Here is a 22,791-nt window from a genome sequence, read left to right on the forward strand (position 1 = left end):
AAAGTAATGAATACAGACAGGGAAGTTCCCATTTCCACTGAAGATAGTGGCAAAAGTCCCATTGACTTCAATGGGAGGAGGATATGTTGCATAACGGGAAACTGTATTTTATACCTATCTCTAGCCAAGTGATTACTCTGTGTTGTTCAAGGTCAGAGTAATAGTCAATTAAAGCCTTACAGTAGTTACTTAAGGCTCATTTAGGTACAAACTTCTCCAGGGGGAATCTATTCTTGTATTAAAACACTTATGGCATAACCATATTCATTCCATTCAGCTGAAGACTAGGTGGCCTGCCAATTGCTGGGTTTGAAATCAATAAATAGGCATTTGCTGTGGTGATTTAGCTAGAACATAATGTGCATCTACAGCACCTCACTTGCCACCTCTTTTATAATTGCAGGTTGATTTGGTGCATTTACTGTAACTTCTTGCAGTTAGCTCTAACTTTCTTATGCTCACTTTGTTAGTGTACAATTTTGGTGGAAGTGTCCAGTGTTTGACCTTGTTCTACTTGTTTTTCTCAAAGACTGTTCTTTTTCAACATGTATTTTTAAAAAAGAGAGTTCATGTGACTTTACAGCAACAGTTTATCCCTGCAGGTGGGGGAAGATCACACCCAGTACAAATAATGGTGTTACCATTTTTTGGCTTCTACAAGATATAAGTGTGTGGTCCAATGCGCCAGAACTGCAGGAGTGTCCTGAACTTTTCAGCAATCTCTGAAAAAAACGGTGTGTGCCTAAGTATACTCATTAGGCAGAGGGTGTGGGGAGGGGGAGGGGAAGGGGTTTTTATTTAGTCATAAATCAACATTCCTGTTAGGATTTCTTTCAAACTCAGTTTTATTAAACAACACATTGGGTGGGGGGAAGATAGAAATGTAACAACCTCTTTCTACATGCAACAGTAAAATATTTGTTTTACAATAACTCAGATGCAAAGGACCGTGTTAAACAACTCATGTGAGGAGGTCAGTTAAAGCCCTCTGTATATTAAAGGACAAATATAGAATAAGACAAATTAAGGTTGGTTATGCTTTTTAAATAAGAATACTCTCCGCATGTAAAACATGGTTCTGAAATTATTTCCCTAGCAGAGCTAAACTGACAGTTCATAAATATAAATCTATCTAAGGTACTTATTTGTACCCCATTACAATAATCTTTAATGTCTTTATCCTCCCAACACACTTGTGAGCAAGGAAAGTACTATTATCTCCATTCTGCAGATGGGAAGTGAGGCTAAGAAAACCTAAGTGGAAGACCCTCAGCTGGTTTAAACTGTCACAGATCAGTTGAAGTCAATGGGGCAGAGGATCCATCCCTTTAAGCTACATCTACACTATGAGCTGGGGGGCACAACAGCCCTGCTCGCATACACATACTCGTGCTAGTTCTCAATGAGCTAGACAAATATAAATAGTAGTATAGCCTCAATAGCATAGGCATGGTAGAGCCGTGTGAGCACAAACCCACCTGAACCCCATGGACATTATTAAGCTGTACTTCAGGAGGCCGCTACCCATGCTAGCACAGCTACCCTGCTGTTTATGCTTGTGCTAGCTCGATGAAACCTGCCTTGAGTGCAGGGACTGGACTAGATAACTTCTTGTGGTCCCTTCCAAACTACACTGCTATGATTCTATGAGATGTGCATCCATAGCCTTTTACTTTCGCTGCCTGGCTTCACATCTGTCAAATAGAGCTATAACAATTGACATCTGGTGACCTGTATGACTTGTTGAAGATTGGAAGCCTGTGAAGGCTGTAATCCAGGTCTTCTTAGGTCCAGGCTAGTTCTCTAACCACGGGACCACTCTTCTTCTTAGGTATACAGCTATAAATCTGCAATAATTTCACTGAAGTCAATGGCATCTCTCTGAATTTATACTTGTGTATCTGAGAGCAGATTTTGGCCTAATATGTGCAAGGCATAATGGAAGGATAATTGGCCTGGGGCAGATTCACACCAGTAATCAGGTATTGAGTGGTGTCTGTATCTTTTCTCCAGTTCATGTGGTTGGCTATGTGGATGGTGTCACCAGGAAGGCTTTGGCTTCCTCAGCTGTGGGATGCTGTTCTGAGGACTGCTGAGCAGAGATGGGGTCCACCTATCAAGGAAGGGGGAAAGTATTTTTGGATACAGACTGGCTAACCTAGTGAGGTGGGGATTTAAACTAGGTTTGACAGGGACAGGAGAGGCAGAAGCCCACAGGTAAGTCCAAAACATGGAGACCTGGGCAAAGGGTCAGAATCTGGGGAGAATATGGGCAATTATAGCAGGGACAAAGGAGAGACATGTAGGAATATAGAGGGGGAGTCAAATAAAGATCTTAGATGTCTGAATACTAATACAAGAAGTATGGGGAATAAACAGGAAGAACTAGAAATAGTGAATAATCACAATTACAACATAATTGGCATCACAAAGACTGGGTGGGATAATTCACATGACTGGAATATTGGTATAGAAGGATACAGCTAGTTCAGGAAGGACAGGTAGGGGAAAAAAGGGAAGAGGTATTGCCATGTATATCAAAGATGTATACACTTGCACTGAGGTTGAGATTGAAATGGGAGACAGAACTGTTGAAAGTCTCTGGGTAAGGACAAAGGGGGTAAAAAAAAATAAGGGTGATGTCATGTTAGGAGTCTACTATAGACCACCTAACCAGGAAGAAGAGGTGGAGGAGGCTTTTTTTTAAACAATGAACAAAATCATCCAAAACACAGGATTTGGTGGTGATGGGGGACTTCAACTACCCAGCCATCTATTGGAAAAATAATACATCTGGGCACAGCTTATCCAACAAGTCCTTGGAATGCACTGGAGACAACTTTTTATTGCAGAAGGTGGAGAAAGCAACTAGGGGAGAGGCTCTTTTAGATTTATTTCTGACAAACAGGGAGAAACTGGTTGCGAATTTGAAGGTGGAAGGCAGCTGGGGTGAAAATGATCATGAAATTATAAGACTTCATGATTCTAAGGAATGATAGGGTGAAAGCAGCAGAATAAAGATAGTGGAGTTAAAGAAAGCAGACTTTAGTGAACTCAGGGAGATGGTAGGTAAGATCCCATGGGAAACAAGTCTAAGGGAAAAAAGAATTTAGGAGAGTTGGCAGTTTTTTTTAAAAGAGGCATTATTGAGGGCAAAGAGCAAACTAACCAATGCATAGGAAAGATAGGAAGTATGGTAAGAGACCACTTTGGCTTAACAAGGAGATCTTAAATCATCTGAAACCCAAAAAAGAGTCCTACAAAAAAGTGGAAACTAGGTCAAATTACAAAGGAAGAATATAAAAAAAACCTCAATGTAGGGGCAAAATTAGAAAGGCCAAGGCAAAAAAAAAAAAAAAAAAAAAAAAAGATTAAACTAGCTAGGTACATAAATGGTAAGAAAACATTTTACAAATATGTGAGAAGCAAGAGGAAGACCAAGGGCAGGGTAGGCCCATTACTCAATGAGGAAGGAAAGATAACAACAGAAAATGCAGCAATGGCCAAAATGCCATTTGTTGTTTCAGTTTTCACTAAGAAAGTTAGCAGTAATTGGACTTCTAACATAACAAACATCAATGTAAATGGGGTAGACTCAGGCTAAAATGGGAAAGGAACAAGTTAAGAATTACATACACAAGTTGGATGTCTTCAAGTCTGCAGGGCCTGATATACATCCTAGAATACATAAGGAACTGGCTGAAGAGATTCTGAGTCATTAGCAATTATCGCTGAGAACATGTGGAGGATGGGAGAGATCCCAGAGGACTGGAAAAGGGAAAATATAGTACCTATCTACACAAAGGAAAACAAGGATAATGCAGGGAATTATAGACTGTCAACATAACTTGCATATCTGGAAAGATAATTGAGCAAATAATCAAACAATAAATGTGTAAGCATCTAGAAGAAAATAAAGTGATGTCAGCATAGATTTATCAAGAACAAATCATGCCAAACCAACCTAAAATCCTTCTTTGACAGGATAAGAAACCTTGTGAAGGGGGGGGGGGGGGGGAAAGCAGTAGATGAGATGTATCTCAACTTTAGTGAAGTTTTTGATACTGTCTCATAAACAAACTAGAGAAATATAGCCTGGATCAACCTTCTATAAGGTGTGTGCACAACTGGTTGGAAAAGCAGACTCAGAGAGCAGTTACCAATAGTTTGCAATCAAGTTGGAAGGGCATATCAAGCGAGGTCCCACAGGGATCAGTCCTGGGTCTGATTCTATTCAGGACAGGATTAGAACTTGATATTGACAAACTGGAAAAAATGTATGAAATAAGTAGGATGAATTTCAATGATAACTGCAAAGCATGACACTTAGGAAGAAATAATCAATTGCACAAATACAAAATGGGAAATGACTGCCTAGGAGGAGTATTACAGAAAAGGATTTGGCGATTATAATGGATCACAAACTAAATAGGAGTCAACAGGGTAATGTTGTTGCAAATAAAGCAAAACTCATTTTGGGATGTAGTAGTTGGAATGTTGTAAGCAAGACATGAGAAGTAATTCTTCCATTCTACTCAGCACCCACAAGGCCTTAGCTGAAGTATTGTGTCCAGTTCTGGGCAACACACTTTGGGAAAGATGAGGACAAATTGGAGAAAGTCCAAAGGAGAGTAACAAAAATGATTAAAGGCATAGAAAACATGACCTATGAAGAAAGATCGAAAAAGTGTGTTTGTTTAGTCTCGATAAGAAAAGACTGTGAAGAGACATGCTAAGTCTTCAGGTATGTAAAAGGTTGCTATAAAGAGGGTAACAATTTGTTCTCCTTAACCACTAAGGACAGGACAAGAAGTAATGGGCTTAAATTGCAGTAAGGGAGATTTCTCTTAGACATTAGGAAAAACTTCCTAACTGTAAGGGTAGTTAACCACTCGCACAAATTAATTAGGGACGCTGTGGAATCTCTGTCACTGGAGGTTTTTAAGAACAGGTTAGACAAACACCTGTCAGGGATGGTCTAGATAATACTTGGTCCTGCCTCACTGCTGGGGACTGACTACATGACCTATCAAGGTCCCTTCCAGTCCTACACAATGTTCCCTCTAATTTTTCCCATCCAGGTGTGGAATGAATTTTGCTATGTGCACCAATACCTGTATGGAGGTGATGTGTGGCGGGGGTGGGGACAAGGGGTTTGGAGTGTGGGAGGGGGCTCAGGGCTGGAGCAGAGAGTTGGGGTGCAGGAGGTGAAGGCTCTGGCTGGGGGTTTGGGCTCTGGAGTGGGGATGGGGATGAGGGGTTCAGAGTGTGGGTGGGGGCTCAGAGTGGGGGCAGAGGTTTGAAGGCTCCGGCTGGGGGTGCAGGCTCTGCAGTGGGGCCAGGGATAAGGGGTTTGGGGTGCAGGCTGTCCTGAGGCTGTGGAGGGGAGAGAGGACTCCCCCAGCCCTCTCTCCCTGCAGCAGCATCTAGACTGGGGGAGAGCCTCTCCCCCCCGTAATAGCTCTGGGGCTGGGGGAGGGGCACCTCTCCACACCACAGTAGCTCCAGGGCTGGGGGAAAGACGCCTCTCCCCACCACAGCCCCTGGGCTGCGGGAGTCCTCTCTCCCCGTTGCAGCCCTGGAACTCGGAGGGAGAGGTGTCTCTTCTCACCACGCTGCAGCCCCAGGGCTGGGGGAGTTAGGTGACAGCTCTTGGTGGCCTCTGCATGGCTGCGCAGGTGTGCACCTTAGAGGGAACTTAGAAATGTAGGACCTATGATTCTTTCCTCCTTTTTCATAACACTGATCTTTCAAAATTTAGAAGATATATTTTACATGACCAAAGAAAACCCAAAACCTGACAGTTTTTTTAAGGATGGAAGCAACACTTTTATAAGCAGAGGTATACCTGCTCCAGAGAAAGTTATTGGTCCTAAAATAGAAAAACAGGACAGCTTATAACTATATATACTTTCCTTAATGAGATGTTCTTCATTACAAGCTTGCTTTTGTCTTGTGATGTAGTTACAGTAATGGTGAAAAAAATCAATTAGTGATGAATAATGTACAGACTGGCCAAAATCTAAGACAGACCCAACCCAGATCAGTCTTCTAGATTCTCTTTGGCAGTTTAGAGCCCTGCTGACTTCAGCAAGCTATTTTTAAGAATGCACGTATCCATTAGCATGTGACCAAGAGCAAATCAGTTGTCACTAGGCCTCAATCATAAAGTTTGGATCCAGAGCTGAACTTCCTCAAACTTCCTTAGTGCTATTCATTGATGGGGTACTGGTTCAGCACATTTCAGAGATAAGGACTACAGCTCGTCACCAATTTTCTGACAAAACCTTTTTGATGCAAAGTAGCTTTTTCTACAAAATGGACTTTTTAAAAAAAAAAAAAATGCAGGTAAAAATATGCAGGTATTCACTGAAAAAACAAAAAGTGAAAAATTTTGGGTTTTGATTGTCAAAAAGTCAAAAATATTTCTGTTTTTTGACAAAAAATCGGAACATTTTTGAAGAACATATTTTCATTGAAAATTTTAATTGGGAGGGGGTGGGAATTTCTGACTAGCGCAATAGGGATCAGCTATGTGTATTAAGATCCAGATTTGAATATGAAAGTGTGCAGTTCTAGAACTTTGGTTTGAGTCCATCTCCAATTGCTACCTATGGAAAAAGTGCATTTTTGAAGTACAAAGACTACATAATGTATACTAGTTCATTTACTACTGAGTGGCGAATGAGAATGTTTTGCAGCTCATTAAATAAAGCTCTGTTTCATATGCTATGAAATTTGTGTACTATTTTCTTCCCCAAAAAATCATTTGGCATGTAGCCAAAGTACCTCAATGGGAAGTCTATTTTAGAGAATATTAACATGATTTCAGAAGAAATTAGTCTGTCTTACTTGCTAAGTTTGAACTTACGAGTAGTTCTAAATCTTACATAGGGAGACAAATTCTCTACTATTGTAAATGGGTGAAACATCACCAAGATCAGTGGAGCTGTGTCCATTTACACCATCTTTTTCCTACCATATGTTAGTGTAAAGTTGCACAAGTATCCTACATTCATTTAAAAGAAAAGTTTTTTAAAATGATTTAAATATTGGTCATCTATCTAACCAAGACAAAAAAAGATGACTGAGTAAATTGGGCTACCAAAAATAGAAAAAGCTATTTTTTTTATTATTTTATTACATGCCTCATATATGATAAGGAATGCATGACATTGCTTCAGAGGAAAACATATTGCACCATATTCTAAACATTTTACAGTTGTAATTTGTTCATCTGCATTTATATAAATCAGTAGCATGTACCCCATCAAAAGATCAATATAATTTTCATGTACCTTTGTTTACACGCTATTCTGGTTTATAAAGCTGTATTAAGTGCAGGAGGGAAAACTATCCTTTATAGTTAGACTTTAAAAATAATAAATAAGCATTTACCAGAGTCAATTAAATGTGTGGAGAGAACTGGACAAGCATACTAAATATGTCCACTTTCTTGAAATGAGAGAATGCTTTCCACTTAATCAAAGTGTGAGAATAGTGTATATTATTTTAAATACCACAATGTTGCTGATAATACAGAGATAGGCAAGGTTGCGTTTATTACAGCCTGTTTTTAATTAAAAAAAAAAGAACAATTCTCATAAACATATATTTCAAACTCTTTTGCATAATCTTGTATGAAAACATTTGTGTGCACTGCTTTTACATTCAATTACGAAAAAAATATATACTTGGTATATTTGAATTGCACAACAGCATTTCCAAAGATCTGCGTAATCTAGTCAGTAAAATCTCATCAATCTCATTTAATCTTCAGCAGTGTCAAACTTCTTCAGCATAATAATTCCGCAAGTATACAAATCCTTTAGAAATAATGCTTCAAGGAAAACTGATAAAGTAACATTTACATAAATACAAAATATACAGCAAAATTAAAATCTCATTAAATAAAATATATAGATTAGCTGATTGTCTCAAACCATTAGCTAACACTTTATTTTAAGGGGTAAACTTTGGGGAACTTTTCTCCATTGATATATGGGAGATTTACAAAGCAGTAATGGGAGCTGAATGAGTGAGAACTGAGCATACAACCTTCCATGTATTATGCTGAATAGTGGACCAGACCCATCTCTGAAACCCTAGAAGTGAGTTTGGCCCAGTATATCACATCATTACTAACTTCATTAGTATTCCGAGTAACACCACCTGCCACAGCAATTTTCTATGATCCTATTTTGGTGGTCACATATACCTCCACATGAATTTTTCTGCAACCTGGCAATCAATGTACCATTAAAATAAAGTGTTGCCAAAATACCCCACATTTTTTCTGTTTAAAATAGTTAGATATGAAAATAGTCTTAAATTGATCCCCTGAAAGTAAATGATTTTTTTTTAAATAATGTATCCCCATTTTAAACCAGCTAGTTTAATCCCAACATTTTTGGAATGAATAAGTGTACCTATGTTACATTAGCAAAGAAGCATACCACCATCTAAGACTACACCAGAATCCCTGATGTTTACTCTTGGTCCAGGCGTATATTGACAGTAGCAAAGCATCGGCCTAGGCTATGAAATAACGGTGCAATAAGAACATCCGTCACACTCTTCCATACAGTCTGCACTGAAGGCAAGACCATGAGGCAGGTCTTTACAAAAGGCATCACAATCCTAGAAAGGAGAAGATTTGAGGATTACTACTACTAGTATAGAATAATGGATTTGCCAGTCAATCCTTGATTACATTTATTAACAACAATGGAATCTTATTTAACCAAAAAGGTTTCAGAGACATTTAAAACTTTCAGAAAAATGGGAGTTTGGCTATGTTGAGAAGCAACATATGGTGTACATTGTGCTAAAGGGATGTGACCTATCTTCATTTATGCAGGCATTTCAGTAAGCTAGAAGTCATTTAAAAGGGTGTTCAGTGTAGATAAAAACAACGTAGAAATGATTTATGTAATGTTGAACTGTGATTTTAAAGTGCTTTTCTAAAAGGCTGTGCCATAGAGCAATACTAAATGTTTGTCTGCTTGGGTTCTCAGCCATTATCAAATCAAGTCCAACACTGCAAACAGAATACTAATATGTCTATGCTGCACTCTCAGCTAACCCAGATGGATTTAAACAAGAATAGTTCTTCTAAAACCTTCCCTTTCTTTGTCTCTGCTGAAACAGCAAGTAACGTACATACCATATAGAACTTTGAATGCTACTGGAATAATATGCATGTAGTATAAGAGGGTATGCTACACTCTAAAGTGTGGCTATGGTTATGTACAGTTCAACTGTGTATACAATTTATTATGACTATAGCATATAGTGTGCTGCATGTCATTTGCTAGATAAATTGTGCCTCCTCTTCTGTTCACTAATTTTCCATGAGTTGCTTATGATTTTCTCTACATTATTATCTGAATAATCTAGTGCAATTTAAACCTTCACCCCAAATCCTATGGGGGAAGCTGCATCAGGAGTGGGGTGGGGGGAGAAGGAAATCACCCCTAACGGACAGGCAGTGGTAAAGCTGCAATCCTTGGGCAGAACCACTGGCAAGGGCAGCAGTAATAGTAACAGAATCTGCCCTTCAGGGGAGATGTCTTACTACTGCCCCCACAGATATTCTGGAAGAATCCTCTCCTTGGCTGGCCCCTCCTACTTTCTGGGGGTAAAAGGATTGCTCCAGGCTCTACAGTGGAGTGGGCTGCAGGCAGTTTGAGCCCCTCAAACTCCCCTCAGAGCAGTGGGTATGTCCCCATTGCATCTGAGAGCAAGGCTCCCAGCCTGGGTCCACAGTTTTGCGCTAGTGCTCTAAAAATTGCTGTGTAGACGGTGCGTCGAGGTTATGGCTGGGGGAGGAGCTCGGGGTCTCAAGCCCCCTCCAGCCAAAGCTGTAACATATACCCAGCTATTTTTACAGTGCTAGCATGAGCCCCGCAAGTGAGAGTTTGTGGGCTGGGAGGTTTGCGCCGAGATGCAGTGTAGACGTGCCTAGTGGGAACACACAGCCATAGTTCCCAGCAGTAAATCAAACCCATTGGCTTAGAATATAATCAAAGTGACAGTGAAGACTCATAACAGAGGTGTTGATAAGACTCAATAGGGAGTCACAAGAAGACTCCCTGCTGTCCAATGTGGAATGTAATATGTGAACCAACAGACTAGAACCTCAAAGATCCACTCCCTACAAACTGGTTGGTGGGCGGAAAAGGCAGAGAGAGAAACAACATCTCTTCCTTTTCATTCCCTGCAGCCAAGAAGTGAGTAGAGGGGTGGGACGGGCAACTCTCACACGGAGACAACACAATGTCAGGACAGTTGTTTAGTGGCTCTCTGATTCCATTAATTCAGTGAGGATGTGGCTTTTCAGCACTCATGATTTTGTTGTCATCAAGGTTGAGTACCACTGCTATAAGCCATAAAAGAGAAATGTGAAAGGTGACAGATGTCCACTTCTTTGCATCTTGGTCATTGACTGTGCACCGTAGCAAGTGATGGCTGGAAATTCAGGCCGTGATACAGAATAATGCCAAGCACCCGCAGCTCCAAATGAGGTCAAGGCATGAAGCTTGCTCGGTCTTGGAAATCTCTACACGGGCAGAGGGGAACTTTGCTTTGCAACCTGGGAGAGGATATCTGTGCATGCTACACTAGCATGGAAGGTTCCCCAGAGGGAGTTGCAAGTCCTCAGCTTTTCTCACGGTTAGAACCTTAATGAACAATCACCAGGACATTTTTAGAAAAAAAGTGTAGGGCCAAATTCTGCCATGAGTTACACATGACTTACACTTCTAGGTGGTTGCACACATGTAACTCAGGACAATATTTCATCCCTGATCTATAACAAGGGTCAGAATTTTGAATGCATCCCTTGGAACACTGGTATTGACATAGCACAATCTAGTCATAAAACAATCCACTTCAACAAAAAATTCAAGCTCCAGTTTAAAGATATTTTTTAAAGTTTACTCAGGATATTCACAGGGAGCTTCTAAGAGTTGGTGTGACAAGTTTTCCACAACTTATAGTCTGTAGCATGAGAGAAATAAATCACTGCAGGCAAAGGAATGCAGAGAAGTAACTTTGCTCCAAGGAGCTCATATACAGGTCACTAAACTGTTGGCTGGCATTGGCACAGTTTCAGACTGTCTCATTCTTACCAGATAGTGTAACTATGGAGACTGGCTTAATGCACCCAGTATGAGGGAGAGTCCAGAATGTGTTACTTTTTAATAGGGGAAAAAAAGTAAGTGTAAATCAAACCACACTGTTGGTATTTTTCTCACTTACTTCTTTCGCCTTCCCCACTCCCATTATATGATGTATAACATCCTGCGTCTTTCTTTAAAGTTATCCCAGCTACCGAGAACTAAAATCTGCTCTCAGATCTGGGGTGCACAACTGTTGCTGAAATCCTGGGGGGTTCTAGGTGAGTGAGCATTGCCAGGCCAGGCCTAAGTGGATTTTTAGTGTGCCAATATAGTTGCAACAACAGTACTTTGCATGTCTATAGCACTTGCTATCTGAGGACTTCAAAGTGTTTTACAAACAGCATGGAATTTAGCCTCATAAAAGACCCCTCAGTATATTTGGCTCAGCTTGATGGATGAAGAAACTGAGGCATAGAGGCTCTGATAGCTCCTCCTGCAGCCAGTTACATGGGAGGGAGAACTCGCAATCTGTTCATGGAGTTTTCCTGGAATCGTTCCAGGGAAGGAGGGTTTGAATGGAATTCCCCTCCTCCCACCCACAAAACAAGCAGCAGGTATGTTCGTAAGCCCAGTGGGATTCCAAAAGAAGCCAGTACTATATGTTTGGAAACCCTATGCCTCCACTCCATGCCAGCTCTGGGGTCTCCTGCCCCATCACCAGATCCTGGAAACACAGCTGCGTTCAAATCCATGCTCCCAGGAATGTGGAATGGGCAGACAGTGCTACACAGACCTTTACAGAGACTCAAGCTTCACTAATTTTGAGTTGAAGCTGGTGTGGGAAAACTGGATTTAGCTGGTCTTTGTCTCCTACTAGAATTGGATCCTGGCCTAGACAAATTGAGTGACCTAGACAAATTGGAGGATTGGGCCAAAATAAATCTGATGAGGTTCAACAAGGACATGTGCAGAGTCCTGCTCTTAGGGCAGAAGAATCCCATGCACTGTACAGACTGGGGACCGACTGGCTAAGCAGCAGTTCTGCAGAAAAGGACCTGGGGATTACAATGGACGAGAAGCTGGATATGAGTGTGCCCTTGTTGCCAAGAAGGCCAATGGCATATTTGGCTGTATTAGTAGGAGCATTGCCAGGAGATCGAGAGAAGTGATTATTCCCCTCTATTCAGCACTGGTGAGGCCACACCTGGAGTATTGTGTCCAGTTTTGGTCCCCCCACTACAGAAGGGATGTGGACAAATTGGAGAGAGCCCAGCGGAGGGCAACGAAAATGATTAGGGGGCTGGGGCACATGACTTACGAGGAGAGGCTGAGGGAACTGGGGTTATTTAGTCTGCAGAAGAGAAGAGTAAGGGGGGGATTTGATAGAGCCTTCAACTACCTGAAGGGGGATTCCAAAGAGGATGGAGCTAGGCCGTTCTCAGCGGTGGTAGATGACAGAACAAGAAGCAATGGTCTCAAGTTGCAGTGGGGGAGGTGTAGGCTGGATATTAGGAAACACTATTTCACTAGGAGGGTGGTGAAGCACTGGAATGGTCTCCCTAGGGAGGTGGTGGAATCTCCCTCCTTTGAGGTTTTTAAGGCCCGCTTGACAAAGTCCTGGCTGGAATGATTTAGTTGGTGTTGGTCCTGCTTTGAGCAGGGGGTTAGACTAGATGACCTCCTGAGGTCTCTTCCAACCCTAATATTCTATGATTCTGGCTAGGGTAGGGATGGAGCCAGAGGTAGCTAACTCTTCTACACCCCACCCCGGGTATAACAGGAGATGAGAATGAAAGTTCTCCTCTGTACTTTTTAGTGAAGGAAATAATTAGGCCCATAGAGAAACTGAGGCCAAAATCTTCAAAATTGGGTGCCTATGGTTAGACACCTCTATCTCAGAAGTGCTGAGCCACTGCAGCTCCTGTTAAAGTCAATGGGGATCACTCACATGAGTCGGATTTGACGCTGTAATTGATTTTCAGAGACCTAATTCTGTAAAACTCATGCCTGCATTCCACCGCATGGAAGTCTATACAAGAGGTGCTTCTGTGGCACAGAAACCTAGAACAGTATTAATGAATTGGGGCTTATTAGACTACAACATCTTTAGATGTTTAAAGAGCTCGAAAGGTCTCACTGTTAAACTCCAGCTATCCATGCCTGAAAGCACGTTCTGATAATGGAAATCTTGTCTAAAACTAGCAGGTAAAGAAAATCTTGGTTTGTGGGCATGGTACCGGGCACTTGGTCATCCTACTCCTTTCACCTACCTTGGCAGCCAGATGGATTCCCAACTTCCCCTTATATAGCCCTTTCATCTCCAGCCCCCATTTTTCCCCCTTCCATCCACCTCCACAATCTAGCTGCCTCTCTGTTCTGAAGATTCTCCAAACCATTGCCAAAAGTACATCAGCTTCCTTGTGAGCTTCTAGAGCTACTGTGTCTGCCTGTGGAACTGGGCGTGTGGCCAGGATCAGACTGCCTGAGCTCAGCAGGGGGTCCCTTTCCTGGAAGTGCCCACCGTCCATTGCATTGCACTTTGTTATGACCATGCCTCATGTTCAAAGGCAGAGGCAACAGCTTTAGTGTCAATAGCAAAGATAAAATGTACCCTACGGTTATTTTTTTCAGCAAAGGTGGCATGGGAAAGGAGGAGTAGCTAGCTCAATTGAGTAAGACTGAGTAGGGGACTGGGTGCCAAACTGATGAGAAAAAGTTGCAGTGGGAAGGAGGGAAACATGGCCCTCCTACCCAGCTGGCAGAATACCTCTGTCAAGCCCTTATATTAAATACACCCGATTAAGCAATCTGCATAGTCCAATAAACTAAATCATCATCATCATCATCATTATTTATATCACAGTAGCTTCTAGAGGCCCTACCCAAGATCAGGGCCCCATTGTGCTAAGCGCTGCACAAATCCAAAGTAAGACACAGTCCATGTCCCAAGGAGCTTGCAAACTAAATAAACAAGACAGACCCAGGGTAGAAGAAATTGTTACAGATGGGGGACCCCAGGCACAGAAAGCTCATTACTGTCACTTTAAAAACACAGTAAATACTCAAATCAGCCTAAATTTACTAGCTGTAGAGATGACTATCGCTAGTTAGGATCTATGGCAACATCATAAGAATTGTTCATTCTCCCTTGTGCACAGAGACTGAATTTATAGAGGCACTTCTTTACTGTATATGGATATTAATGTTTCAGGAGGAAGGCAATAAATTTACTCACCAGATGTGCAGACAGCTGAGTACTGCAAAGACAATTCCTGCAACCAGAGCCAGTGGGATAGCAAGGAATAGAGTCAGGAGCTTGTACAGCGCGTATTTGCTGAGCTCAAAGAGAGCGTGGCTGCAGATCCAAACTTTGTCAAAGGAGTGAAATGATGCAGGCTCTGCTAGGACATCCTCAAACCCTAGCTAGAACGACAGAAAAAACACCTCCCCCAGCTAAATCCGCTTCTGTCTCCAACGGCAATTGCAATGATACAACGCTGGGGATGAAGAGGGAACTATACTGGGGTTTTTGTTGCTGATAGGAAAGAAACGGAGCAGGCTGCACTCGGCTTGGTTAAATACCCCTGTCCCCGGGCTTTACAGCGCAGAGTGACTTTTGGCTAGAGGCCGCACCAGGGAAATTCGGATTGTAACAATTCAGTTCAGCCTGAGCCTGACCTGCACAGGTGTGCGGGTAGGCCGGGCTCACGGGGGATCGGGCAGAGACACCCCTCCCCCCCGCGATTTTTGTGTTGCCCCGTTTCAAACAACAGCACGTATGTTAAAACATATTCTTAGTCCCGGGCTCCTGGGGAGAGAGAGAGAGGGAGGGGCCCGATGCCGGCCACGGGGGCTGCAGCGCGGCGGCTAAGGGGGAACGCAGCCCCCGGCTTTGCAAGGAGCCAGCGGCCAGGAGGCGAGCAGGGAGCGGCGTGCAGGTGGCCGCCAATGCAGCCCTAACCCCCGCCCCTCACCTTCAGGTGGGTGTTCAGCCCATGCGGGTCTCTGTCGGGGCTGTTCTCCGCCCGCTTCTCCGGGCCGGCTAGCGCGGGGCCGCCGGGGCGCCCGAAGCTGTCCTCGGCCATGAAGATCTTCGTGTCTCCCGTCTCCTTCTCCAGCCCCATGGCGGCTCCGCTGGTGCGCTGCCTCCGGGGCCCCGCTGGTGGCTGCCTCCGGCTGGGCTCCGCGCAGCCTGGGCTTGGGTGGAGCCCGGCTGGCCCGGAGCCCCGCCCCGGAGAGCGCCGCGCCCGCCTGCCAGGAGCTACCCCCAGCTTCCGCGCTCTGACCGCGCACGCCCATCCCGCAGCGAGCCCCACCGAGGCCGGAGGAGAAGGAAGGGAACGGGGGCGCAGCGATCGCCCCGCGGAGGACTGGGGCTGCCGGGCCTGCAGCAGCGGAAGGCGAAACCAGCGGGCAGGCCTGCATGCTCGGCGGCAGGGGTGGGTTCCCGCGCTATCTGCGCGGACCCCGCGCGTGTCGGTGCCGGGACAGAGTTTTGGTGCAGCTGGAGTTTGCTGCGCTTCGGTCCAGAGGCAGTCCCCTTATGTGCCCAACCTCTGCATTTGCCACATGAGGGGAGAGATGATCATGCTACCGATACAATGTACATCCCCGTGTGGTCAGTCATTTTAGAGCCTCAGCATTGAAGAACATAAACATGAATTGCCAGCCTGGCTCAGACTAGATGGTCCATCTAGCCAGTATCCTGTCTTCTGACATAGGCTGATGCCAGAAGAACAGGGCAATTATTGAGTGATCCATCCTCTGCCTGCCAGTCACAGCATCTGACACAAGTCAACGGTTTTGGGACCCCTAGAACATGGGGATACATTCCTGACTGTTGTCACTAATAGCCATTGATCGACCTATCCTCCATTAATTTATCCAATTCTTTTCTGAACCCGGTTATAGTTTTGGCCTTCACAACATCCGCTGGCAGTGAGTTCCACAGGTTGTCTGTGTGTTGTGTGAAGAAGTACTTCCTTTTGTTTGTTTTAAACTTGCCACCTATTAATTGTATGAGGTGACCCTTTCCAGCTGGAAGGTAAACAGAAATTAAAAATCCTGGCCTAGGGATTAAGGAAGGAGGCACTTATACTATCCAGCCAAATTGTGTCCAATCTTAGGGGTCTTTTATGGAACATACTGTTTTCTTTCCTCTTATGCCTAAAACGACCCATAGCCTAGCATCTAATACAAAGTAAATGAGAGGTTGTTTAATTATCTTTCATTGAAAATCCTCAATGTCTCATTCTCATACTTTATTTTCCATTTTGCATAACTCATTCCTGCTACTGTATTATATTAAAAAATGGTCTGAGTGTGAATTTAACTGTAGCAAAGTAAAGGAATAATTTCTGAAAGGCTTTGGTAGCTGTTTGAAACCACTGATTTATGAATACCCATATATTTACACTAGTTGATTTCTGCTGCAATACAATAACGATTATCACTTCTCACTCTCCAAAAAGAGACTTTGAGGTTTATAATCCAGATACTATTCATGCCTATTAAAATGAAAAAGGAAACTCCCAGTGATCGTTTTCTTGCATTCACACTGCTGCATCAAATTAGTAATAGCTTCAAGCCTTGAAAAGTTCTGACATTCATAGCAATATCAGGTTTGGATAAGATGTCGCCTAAAACAATGACTTTAGTTTGATGTTAGTTGTATGGTTAGGTGGGCAGAAAACCTCCACTTTATTCCCTTATTTCCAATCCATGTACAGAGCTTTTTGTTTTTCATTTCTGTGGGTCAAATATTACCTTGTGTACATTTCTGGTCTTAAAGGAAATAATGAATGGAACATAATAATGGACTAGTATGACATATTAAGTTATTTAATGAAAACTTCGCAGGTAAAGCAAATCATTTTGATTGCTGTTCCACAGCATCAGATAATGGCAGTAAATGCTGTAAGTTGATTATTTTCCTGTATATATCGTTCAATACAGCGATTTAGCTGTTGATCAATTACCATATAGGACTGGCTCCCAAATACAAGTTTACAGTGTGCTAGATTGTGAGTTTGGAGAAAACATTGTGACTCAAGCCACTTTTCTGAGCAACAGTTCCTCCTCCTGATTCCTCTTGCTTGAGTGTGCGAAATTGTGATTTGTTGCTGGCCTATACCAACATTAAACTACTCCTTCCCTTCCTCCATGCTGGCCTGGCTCAGGTGAACTAGTCATCAATGTGTGTGTGTTCATTGGCATGTGAGAGAGGAGGGAGTAAAGCACAGCCTCTGCCTATTTCCCCAGCCCTCCCCACCAATCAACTCTGCCTCAGGAATAGTGTGTATGTAGCCCCACCTACCTAGAATAATAGCCTATATACAGACATGTAGTCCAAGTCACAATCTAGTCCAATAAAATAAAATAAATAAAAAACTCTAATAAGTTTTGTGTTAACCTCCATCAATTTTAAAAAATTGTTAGAGCACAATTTGATAACTCATGTGCTTCTGAATTATGCATAATTCCAGTAATATCTTTCACTAATATCAAACTGCAGATTGGTTTTATTTTTGTTTTTTTCAAACTTCTGATGTCTATTGAGGAAGCGATATGTACAATGCAGAGCTTACCCACATTTTCTTTTATGATCTCTTTCTTTAAGGATGATAGGCAGTAGAATAGTGATGCAACTATAAACATAGGACTGGAAGGAACCTCCTGTGTCTTTGAGTCCACATACCTGCTATCAAAGGCAACCCTATCATATAATCCTGGTCATAAACTTATCAAGCTCCATCTTAAAATCAGTTACATTTCTTGCCCCCACTACATCTGTTGAAAGCCTGTTCCTGAACCTCACTCCTATGATTGTTAGATATCTTCTGATTTCCAGTCTAAATTTATTCATGGCCAGTTTATTCCCATTTGTTCTTGTGCCCACATTGTCCTTTTACTTAAATAATTCAGTTCCCTCCCTGGTGTTTGTAGAGTGCAGTCATATTCCCTTATAGCTTTCATTTTGCTTCTAAGAGAATAATATTTGACATCAAAAGCCAACATACAAATGAATGAAAGCCAGGGAATGTTTTCAGATATAATGGCCAAGTGTCCATTTGACAATGCCATTCTGAGTAATCATGGCAGTCATTTTGGAAAGAATTTGAACATGAATGAACAAAGTGGTTGTTGATGGCAGAGTTTAAATAGAGACTTGCTTTCTCTCCCGTCCTGATCTTTGACTTGGTAGGCCCACGCCTTATGCCTATCAGACAGGTGCTGTACAAACACAAAACAAAGACCCTCCCTGCCCCCAAACAGCTTTTAGTCTAAATACAAGCCAAGAGAAAATAGATGGATATAGATAGATGGATGGGGACATCTAAGGAAAGAATGAGGCAATATTGGTCAGCATGATAATCAGTGGTCTCAGCGCACTAGATTTTTGTCAGAATCATAGCAAAAGAGAGTTTTTAAGGAGGGATTAAGTTGTAAGAAGGATAAGGAGGAGGCATCTTTGCTTATGTTTATGGGGCTGTCCTCCCCAGCACAGGAGAAAGCATCTACCAGTTCCAGTAAACAGACTTTTGGAGAGGGGCAGATCTCTGTATTCAGAAGTAGGGGGGAAAAACACCTTTGCTTATATTGCTGCAGTAATGTTGTCATTTGTATCAAGAAAAAATGATGTGGCTCAGATTAGCTGTTGATTAGTGATATCTCCAGTATGTACTGTGGTTCACTAAACTTGTTGTATGTAGACGTTCTGATGATGAATAAGATCTGTTTAAGATTTTGTCCTGTAAAAATCAAAGATGAGTTGTATGTTTGCTGATGATCTACTAATATATTTCTTCCACTCTTAGCTTAGTTTACCCCTTCTCTTGTATTACCAGTGACAATAGATAAAACAAAAAACTAAGTCAATCAAGAGTAAAACAGTATTTGCAAAAGGTGTCCTTTTCCCCTAAGTTTCTTAATAAAATCCTCTAATGCGCACTATGTCCAAGCCCCTATTCCCAAGCCCCGTCACAAACCACTGAGGGCTCTTGTGCTTAAACAAAAGAAAACTCCATTCTCAGACTGGCCTCATTTATTGGGTTTAGACAATATAAAAAAACAAAAGGCAGTAAGACGCAGAAGTCCTGTGCAGTGCTTCTGGGCTGGCTGCTTAAACAAACTAAAGCATAGACAACAGATAAACAAACCAGGGCTTAATACTCAAGTCTACACAACTAGACTCCCTAAGCTTCCTGAGGGAAATGGGAGCAGGTTTCTTTAGTTTACCCTCCATGGAGAATTTCCTCTCTTTATAAGTCCCTCTGTTAGGAACGCAACACACTCGCCTTTATTTAATCAAGCTCATAAAGGGTCAGATGTCCTTTTCTCAACTCGTCAGAGCTACATGAGGAAACTTTCTGGTGGCTAGATTCCGTTGGAGTCCTACTGACCTAATGTCTAGGCTGATGTTGCTTCCTCTTATTAGAGAAACTTAGCAAGGGGTATATCAAGAGATTCAGGACTGCTAAGGCTTACTTTGGGGGGCCTGCTGGATCTGTATTGCTTGTCACAGAGACATTTGTTTTTCTTATGTGTGGCCTATCTTATGTGCAATAGATAGATAAATGTAGTTATCTCTGGGACATATCACACTGACTAGGTATATGTCATTTACTGAAATTTCCACTCTTGACAGATACATTAACTGAAAATATTTTCCATTTAACAGTATCCTTTAAAAGAAAGCATTTAGACACTGAGATCAAGAGAACAAAAATATTTCATTTAAATGGGTGAGAGCTAAGGTTGTATTGTGATGAAAAACTATGAATTTATTTGTACTTGATAATAATGATGGGACAAATTCCTATTTGCACTACAGTTGCTTTATGCCACTCTATCAGTGTAAAAGGGGCTTAAAAGGGAGTGTGCCTGGCCAGATATGTAAGATTTACGGTATTCTTAATTAATCCTTTCCTTGCTTTTAAATTCTTAGGTTTGTGAATAGTGTAATAGGTAAATATACTGTTAGTTACTGTATCTTTTAAAGTTATTTTAGATTAAATTTTGGAATTCATTAGAGGCAAAGAATGGGCAGGTCAGTTCCACTCTAACTTTAAACAAAGTAAGTCAGTTTGTCCTTTGTTCTATAAGTAAAGGATGTTCCTGTTTAATCTTTGAGCATCACATTGATTGTTGTAATACTTTATATACAAATAGCAGCTATCTTTCCTGAACATAAAAAGGATGCCACTTGGATCTCTGCTGGCACAATTTTTTTAAATTAAACTTTGTTTTGAGAAGAAAGACCTCTCCAATCTCTGCATTGGGACCCTGGTTATTGTCCACATGAGTATCTATCTGTTTCGGTAAAGTTTTTAGTGTTTTCCTTCTATTATTTAAAAAGAAAAACAAACAAACAAAACTACTTTTATCTTACATCTAAAATAATAACACTTACTGCTTGCAAAGCACTTTATATTTTCAAACAGTTTAATAAACAATGGGCCAGATTGATTCTATGCGTAACTCCATTGCCTTTATTGGAATTGCACCAGATATGCACTAGAGGTGAAATCCTGGCTTCTGGAAGTTAATGGTAAAACCTCCCATTGATTTCACTGGGGCCAGGTTTTCACCCTTGGTCACTTACTGAAATAATCCTCATACTCGCACCTTGTGTAGCTGGGTAAGTTTAATTATCTCCCTTTTACAGATGGAATACTGAGACACAGAATATCAGAGTTGTTGTGACTGATGGTGTAATTACAGATTTGGCGTAAGTTGAAGTAAAGGAAACAATTGTAAATTGGTGTAAAATAGTGCAGCTTTCACCCACATGACATTCAATGGATATACAAGACATGTTAAGACAAAAAAAGGGAAATAACTCCAGAATTGAGCACTCCTGAATTTGGAGAGTCAAGTTCTGGATCTGGATCTAAACTTTCCCAGTGTTCAGGGTGATTAGATTTGGTGTTCAGATTTGGCACATTATATATGCAGACAGGTATGAGCTGCAATCCCAGATCTATTGTTTTGGTTCAGCCACATCCATATAAACAAATGTGACTTACTTGTTGCAGCAGTAGCAAGAAAAGCTACTTAGTGGGGATATAGGAAAAAGCATGTGCGCCTGTTTTACACCAATTTAACTCCATTGATCCAATGATTTCTGATTGTATTAATGTAAGAGAAGAGGAGAATCACATTCTATTTCTGTGTGTGAAGGGGTTGGGTCTTTCTTTTTTCTGACACTCTTATCCTGTCAGGTGCTTTTCCTGATACACTAACTTCCCTTCTGCCATTCTGAGTGTAAGGCCATGTCTACACTATGGGCTGTACAGCAGAACAACTCGAACGCTGTAGCTATGCTGATGTATCACCATAGTGTAGACACTTCCTACAATGATGGGAAGGGTTTTTCCATCACTGTAGATAATCTACCTCCCCAAGCAGCAGTAACTAGGTTGCCAGAAGCATTCTAGTCGCATCTACACTCAGGGTTAGGTCAGCATAGCTATGGTGCCTAGGCATGAGAATATTTCACACCTCTGTGCAACATAACTATATCGATCTAAATTTTAAGTGTAGACCAGGCCTAAGTAACACTAATTGTGCCTGATCGCTGAATGCAAAGGCTGGTGACTCCACTTTACCATTTACACCCTTTTTCTGACCAACTTGCCCTCAATGTGTAACTTATATCACTATTTGTGGCATTGTTGGATTTGAACTAGAGACTTCTATGGAAACTACATTTATTTATGGAGGCTGAATTTGACTCAGAGAGGTTAAATACCTGCCTAAGGCTAGGATTCAAATCAGGCCTGGTCTACACTAACCCCCCAATTCGAACTAAAGTACGCAACTTCAGCTATGTGAATAACGTAGCTGAAGTCGACGTACCTTAGTTCGAACTTTCCGTGGTCCAGACGCAGCAGGCAGGCTCCCCCGTCGACTCCGCATACTCCTTGCGCCGAGCAGGATTACCGGAGTCAACAGGGAGCACTTCTGGGTTCGATTTATCGCGTCCAGACAAGACGCTATAAATCGAACCCAGAAGTTTGATTGCCTGCCGCCGAACCAGCGCGTAAGTATAGACAAGCCTTTAGTGGGGGAGCTGGGATTAAAATTAAGGAGTGTCTGGCTCCCTTTCCACAGAACTGTGGCAATAATAATGGAGCTATTTGTAGCAGCTTTCAGTTTAGTCTCTGATTTCGGAGATGAGAAAGGGAGAAAGAACGAATCCTCTGGGGGCCTCCTAAATTACTATTTTGGTGGTCCACCAGTTCAACACTTAAGTCATCTATCAAGTGTGGGGGTGGGAGAGTTTGCTGTTAAATACTAGCAATGGGAATCCAGTTCCCTCTGAGCACATGGAGAACTTGGGTAGTAGCCAAGGGGTTGGGCTGAGGTATTTTTAGGTTGTTATTTTTCTTCTTTCAGTAAAAATTTGGGAAAAGTTTCCAACACGTTTCCATAATCCACATTTGTCAATTTATGTTCTTTTATTGTGTATGTTGAACTGCAGTACATAGGTAGTATCAGCATAGTTACTATCAACCTGGTATGATAGCTCAGTGGTGTAAAACTCCCAGTGACTTCACTGGGACTTGGATTTGACCCACAAGAAGAAGGACGATCCAGTGGCTAGGGTACTAGCTTCGGACTTAGGGGGTCGGGGTACAACTCTCTGTTCCTCCACAGCTTCATG

At 42.1% G+C, this 22,791-nt stretch overlaps 1 protein-coding gene across 1 annotated transcript; it reads right to left on the minus strand.

Moving 5' to 3' along the window:
- Positions 1-827: 827 nt before the first annotated feature.
- On the minus strand, positions 828-15,407 carry CAV2 (caveolin 2). Its single transcript, XM_005285747.5, has 3 exons — positions 15,098-15,407; positions 14,359-14,546; positions 828-8,640 (listed from the first exon to the last, which is right to left on the minus strand). The coding sequence occupies exons 1-3, from the start codon at positions 15,245-15,247 to the stop codon at positions 8,490-8,492; spliced, it is 489 nt and encodes a 162-aa protein (XP_005285804.4). The 5' UTR covers positions 15,248-15,407; the 3' UTR covers positions 828-8,489.
- Between the last annotated feature and the right edge of the window lie 7,384 nt (positions 15,408-22,791).

The sequence above is a fragment of the Chrysemys picta genome, chromosome 1, assembly GCF_011386835.1.
Source record: "Chrysemys picta bellii isolate R12L10 chromosome 1, ASM1138683v2, whole genome shotgun sequence".
In the NCBI taxonomy this organism is placed as follows: Eukaryota; Metazoa; Chordata; order Testudines; family Emydidae; genus Chrysemys; species Chrysemys picta.

Bases quoted from the DNA above. Each gene is read 5' to 3' on its own strand.
- CAV2 (XM_005285747.5), bottom strand. From the start codon at position 15,247: ATGGGGCTGGAGAAGGAGACGGGAGACACGAAGATCTTCATGGCCGAG. The intron at 14,547-15,097 runs GTGAGGGGCGGG...CTGTCGTTCTAG, and splicing joins GGCTGAACACCCACCTGAAG to CTAGGGTTTGAGGATGTCCT. The intron at 8,641-14,358 runs GTGAGTAAATTT...TCTCCTTTCTAG, and splicing joins CTCAGCTGTCTGCACATCTG to GATTGTGATGCCTTTTGTAA.